Source organism: Hordeum vulgare, chromosome 6H (genome assembly GCF_904849725.1).
Source record: "Hordeum vulgare subsp. vulgare chromosome 6H, MorexV3_pseudomolecules_assembly, whole genome shotgun sequence".
Classification (NCBI taxonomy): Eukaryota; Viridiplantae; Streptophyta; class Magnoliopsida; order Poales; family Poaceae; genus Hordeum; species Hordeum vulgare.
This window is the reverse complement of record NC_058523.1, coordinates 316,317,790-316,323,495: the sequence shown is the minus strand read 5'-3', so window position 1 is coordinate 316,323,495 and position 5,706 is coordinate 316,317,790. Positions and strand designations below refer to the sequence as shown.

Here is a 5,706-nt window from a genome sequence, read left to right as displayed (position 1 = left end):
ACCTCTGGTATGTCATCATGCTGGTGTTCCAAAGATTGGGTGTAACAGCATGAGACCAATACTCCAGAAGATCCCCCTTTTATTCTGTTGTCGTCATGTTATTATTTTGTTTGTCACATTCATCATCGCATCATTTGCATCATCCGCATTGTATCGGCACTCCATTGTCGTCGGTTTTCAAAAACTTGCATCCGTTCGTAGTTGCTAGTTCTCTCCGTTTTCGTTGTTGACCATTTCGAGACCAACCACACATGCACACGCGTGTGACATCATTACATTATTTGATTTTAAAAGTGTGTGTGAAACTTTTTCGGATTGGGTTGAAACTTGGCGTGCAGTATTATTTTAATGCAGGTAGACCGCGTGCCAAATTTTGTCGCAATCGAAGTTCGTTTGACACCTGGACCGTTAAATATATAGCGGCGCTATAGTCGGTTTAACTGATGGACGTTTTCACATTTTAAAACTCTGCCACGGTCCACACCATTTCCCTCTCATTCGCACATAGCCCAAGTACACAACCACCTAGCCCATCAAAAGCCCCACCTCCGTTCTTGGCCATCAGATCGTATTCAGACAGACGCAATTCATTCTAACATAGACCATAGTTTCATCTATATATATATATATATATATATATAACATCTCTAGTCCATTTTAGATAACCTAAACCTAATCCCTAAAAATTCTCTCCTTTGTCCCGTCAAAGTCGCGCCGCCACCCCCGTCCAATCTCCTCCAACCTCGGGATTTCCCGTGTCTCCCAATCCAACATCCATCAAACGAGCGTCGCTCCTGCTGATTCCGCTCGATCCATCACAGAGCCAGCCCCCAGCTCCGTGGACAAGTCCAGTGACTGCAGGCAACCGAGGCCCAAGCCTTTCTCTCGTCCCCGAGCTCCCAAAGCTCTGCGCCGAGCTAGCGGCCGTGCCCGATCCTGCTGCCACCTCCAGCTGCCGCCGACGACCAAGCCAGGAGTAGCAGGCCCCTGCGCCCCTTTCCCTCCTCTCGTTTCCTCTCCTCTTGAGTCCCATCGTTCCCAGTTCTCTCTTTTCCTCTGTTTGTAGGAAACCACGCCGCTTCCGGCATTGCCACCATCGGTGCTCCATCATTTGGGTAAGCGGGAGCACGCCGCCTTTGGGAATGGATTCCTCTCCACCGGATCTAGCGTCCCCACTTCTAGATCCATCGTCCTCGGGGCGTCCCCATGCCCAGCATGCCCTCACCGTCGCCTCCTTCCACTGCTACCGGTGTCGTGTACGCGTTGACCCGCCTCCTTCAGCGTGTGCACGGATGCACAAGGCACATCCAGCGCGCGACCGCCTCCAGCGCTGCGTCCCCGAGCGAGACGTGCATGCGAGTGCCCTCTATTTCCCCCCGATGTGAGTACCTCCGTATCTCAACCTTGTTTGTTGTAGATCCATTCCGGCGTGCTACTATTGTTTCTAGGATCGCCACTATGCTTTTGCACGAGCATGTAAGTAGCCGAGTTGATAGCGCGGTCATCTTCTAAGCAATGGATCTGGGTTTCAATGGATCTGGGTTTCAAATCCCAGGCTTGCCTATTTTTATTTGTTGTTATTTCTGTATCCTGCATACCATTCATTTTGGAAATTCAGATTCGTTAGTTCTGGACTAGCATGTATACATGTCGAGCCGATATGCATCTATTTGGTGTTATTTCTGTTTCCTGCATACCATTCATTTTGGAAATTCAGATTCGGCAGTTCTGCACTAGCATATATACATGTCGAGCCAATATGCATCTAGTTACATGTCTCATTGCTAGCTGAGCTGGTCATCGTTGCTCTCTGTAAAAAGAGGGGTCACATCAATAATTTGCATGCATGTTGTAAGAGCATCCCTACTGGAACGTGTATATGGAGGTGGATGGTAAATATACACGTTGCAAAGAGAAAAACGCTTCCCAGTGGAACGTGTATATGGGCGTGGAAGTTATACACGTCCATCCACGAGGCTACTCCTCGTGGAAATAAACACGAGCCAGCCACGCTCGTGCATGGAAACGAGCTGCTCCAGCGATCCTTTCACCCTGCTCCTGCCATCCTCCCGCCTCCGTCTAGAGGCCATCGAAGCTCGCCGGCGACCACTCCCCTCTGGTAAGCTCTCTCCCTCCTTCTATTTTCCATTCCCGTCGGTAGAGAGGAGGCGCGGGACGTCGGGCGGCCGCCGCACCGCTGGCCAGATCTGGCGGCGGCGGCGCGCCATGGAGAGGGGAGGGTGGGGAGAGAGGGGCGGGGGTAGGGCGGCGGCGCTGCGTGCGCGGGGCTGCGTGCGGGCGGCGGCGGCGGCGGCGCTGCGTGCGGGCTGCGTGCGGGCGGGCGCTGCGTGCGCGGGGCGGCGTGCGGGCGGCGGCGGCGCGGCGTGCGGGCGGCGGCGGTGTTGCGTGCGGGCGGCGGCAGCGGCGCTACGCGCACGCGCTGCGTTCTGCGTTCTGGGTGATGGCACGGAGGCGCTGCGATCTGCGTTCTATTGCTGCTAGCCATACAATCAGTGGCAGGCATACAAACTGCAGAAAAATGGCACTAAAATTGCTGTCAATTTTGTCTATTGCTTGTAGAAAAATGTCTAAAATTTGATGTCTAAAATAGCTGTCTAAAATTGCTGTCAATTTTGTCTATTGCTTGCAGAAAAATGTCTAAAATTTGATGTCTAAAATAGCTGTCTAAAATTGCTGTCAATTTTGTCTATTGCTTGCAGATGAATGATGACCAAACCTTCTTGGACATCATTGATTTTGGTTACACAGAAACACAACTAGAAAGTTTAATTGGAGAGCAACCAACCCCATCAACTCAGCATCAAGCAACACCAATAACAGAGAAAGCAAAATCCAACAAAGGAAAAATTGGTCTAGTGAGGAGGACAAGATTTTGATAGCAGCATAGGGAAATACAAGTTTGAATAGTGTCGGGACAGATCAAAACAGAGATGCTTATTGGGCTAGAATTTCAGAGTACTACAACTCACACAAGATGTCATCATGGCCGGAGCGTAATGCTAATGCAATCAATTGCCGTTACACATTGATTAACAAAGAGACCGCTAGATTTTGTGGTTGCCTTCAGCAGATTTTAAATAGGGAAGAAAGCGGAAGGACTATAGAAGAAAAGGTATGTGTCTATCTTGTACTTCTATATGTGTTGTGCAATATTCTATATGTGATGTGTAGATTTTCACAATACATTTGTATGTGCAGACAAACGATGCACACATTATGTTCAAGGAAATGGATCTTAAAAAGAAGAAGCTTTTCACATTAATGCATTGCTATGTCGAGCTTTCGAAGTATCCAAAGTGGCAGACAAAAGAACTTGAAACTTCTCGTAAGAAACAAAAGAAGACCGTTCGTGCAAGTCCGGGCACATCCACCAATGATCTAGCTGATGCATCCTCGGTACGCACTGATGCTACCTCAATACACAGGGATGCTCTTGAACATGAGGAAAGACCTGATGGTGTGAAGAAGGACAAATTGCGGAAAGGTAAAGCTGATGACAGTGCTTGCAAGTTGTCATTAGAAACTGTGTGGGCAGCAAAGCAAGAGAAGGATGACATCAAAGAGGCGGCAAAAAATGCTCGCTATGCACAGCAATTTGAATTGCGAAAAGAGGAGATTGCACTGAAAAAGAAGGAGGATGCACGAAACGAGAGGGAGGATGCACGGAGACAGTTTGAATTAGATGTGAGGGTCATGCTCATAGACACTAGTGGTATGACTGATATGCAAAAGCAGTTCTACCAAGCTAAGCAGAATGAGATCCTTGCTCGTCGCCTACAGTAAGAACTATTTGATGCTTTATCCTAGTTGTTGTAAGAACTATTTGATGCTTTATCCTAGTTGTAAGAACTATTTGATGCTTTATCCTATTTGTTGTAAGAACTATTTGATGCTTTATCCTATTTTATTGATAGCACTGCATTACAAAGACATTTGGAAATATAGCCGTTTGAAAATATAGCCGTTGGAATATACACGTCCTGATTTCCACATCCTGTGTACACGTTCCATTGAAAAACTGAGAGGTGTAAAATTTAACAAGGTGTATATGGACGTGTATATAAAAATATACACGTCTAAATTTACACGTTCCACTAGAGATGCTCTAACCATGTCACATGATTTTGTGTTGCATGTATATTTTAACCGTAGCTTCGTTCAATGTTCTTAGGTGTTAACCGAGTAAAATGTCTTATAGAATCACATGCTTCATCTCTTGCCATGTCCAAGAACATTTAATATTGTCGTGCACCTAAACGGGAGTGAACTAAATAAATTCGTATGTGGAGTTTCGTCAGTATGCAATTCGTTTCATATTGAGCTTCACTTAATGTGTAGTGTTTGATTGTCGTGAATTGTCATGCCATGCCTTGCATAATTGAAATGATCATGCATCATATTAGGCTGTGCATCATATTGTGCATGTGCCGTGGTGAATATCGTGTGTTGATTTTGTTTCTGGTTTGCTTCTTCTCTTTAGAGTAAAGCAAGCGTGTTAGAATGTGAGGATCCGTTCGACTATGTTGGTTCGTTTGCTTCACAGATTCGTTCTTCTTTCAAGCGGGATCTCAGGCAAGATGATCATTTTCCTAGATACCATTACTATCATTGCCATGTAAGTTGTCTCGTTTTTTTTTGCTATATCTCGCTGCCTACCACGTGGTTAATAAGCCTCCCAACATTGTTATGAAATTTTCAACCTTTCTACAACCTAGCAAACCACTGATTGGCTATGTTACCACTTACTTAACCATTGGATAGCGTTGATAGGTGCAGGTGCAGTTGCTTCCATGTGAAAACATGGTTTCCTTGTTATATCACCTTATAATTGCTATTTAATTTAATTCACCTATATAGTTGGTAAAAGGTGGAAGGCTTGACCTTTTAGCCTGGTGTTTTGTTTCACTTTTGCCACCTTAGTTTCATTTACTGGTGTTATATTCCATAATTGAGCGCTCCTAACACGATCGGGGTTGTTATGGGGACCCTCTTGATAATTCGTCTTAGTTTAAAACTGGTCTAGCAAGGCCCAACTTTGGTACTATTTGCCTAACAAGTAATGAACCGCATATGGAGTAATTAACCTGAGGAAACTTAATCAACCCCCATGCCAGTGCTCCTCATGAGTGTTAGCCCAACAAAGAGCCACTTGTGCGGCCACCAAGGGCAACTCGGGGGATGTCTATCCGGCCACCGTACGTACTGCTCATCTGATCGTGTCCTGAGAACGAGATACGCGGCTCCTATCGGGTTCGTCGACACGTCGGGCGGCCTTACTGGACTTGTTTTATCTTTTATGAAATATCTTGTGCATCGGGATTGCGGTGCTGCTTTGGGTTATCTCAAAGTTGAGGTTTTCCACTAAGGAACCCGAGGAGATCACGAGTTTCGTGATCGAGGCTTTCTATGCGGTTTGTCGTGATTTGTGATGGATTAGTTGGAGCACCCCTACAGGGTTAAATCTTTCGGAAACCCGTGCCCGAAGTTATGTGGCAAACTTGGAAACTTTTTTTAACATCAGATTCTAGATAACTTGAAGTAAACTTAATTAAAACTTGCCAACTGTGTGTGTAACCGTGACTGTCTCTTCTTGTGAGTTCTATATCCGGAAGAGGATGCGGTGGGGTTATGTTTGACATAAGTAGGTGTTCAAGATCATTCATTTGATTAGTATTACTCACGTTC

The 5,706-nt window shown here is 46.0% G+C and overlaps 1 protein-coding gene across 2 annotated transcripts; it reads left to right on the top strand.

The window, feature by feature from the left end:
• The first annotated feature begins 677 nt into the window (after nt 1–677).
• Nucleotides 678–3,961, top strand: LOC123402845. 2 transcript variants are annotated; one of them, XM_045096802.1, is made up of 3 exons: nt 678–1,381; nt 2,721–3,133; nt 3,220–3,961. In XM_045096802.1, exons 2-3 carry the CDS (start codon nt 2,996–2,998, stop codon nt 3,802–3,804), a joined length of 723 nt encoding a protein of 240 aa, XP_044952737.1. In that variant the 5' UTR covers nt 678–1,381; nt 2,721–2,995; the 3' UTR covers nt 3,805–3,961. The 2 variants fall into 2 exon arrangements, with proteins under 2 accessions (XP_044952737.1, XP_044952736.1); XM_045096801.1 differs by having other exon boundaries at nt 678–2,119.
• Nucleotides 3,962–5,706: the final 1,745 nt, after the last annotated feature.

What these genes read in the sequence shown, in the direction of transcription:
- LOC123402845 (XM_045096802.1), top strand. Translation starts at nt 2,996, where the DNA reads ATGTCATCATGGCCGGAGCGTAATGCTAATGCAATCAATTGCCGTTAC. An exon ending in GAAGGACTATAGAAGAAAAG is followed by an intron (nt 3,134 to 3,219) that starts GTATGTGTCTAT and finishes TTGTATGTGCAG; the next exon opens with ACAAACGATGCACACATTAT.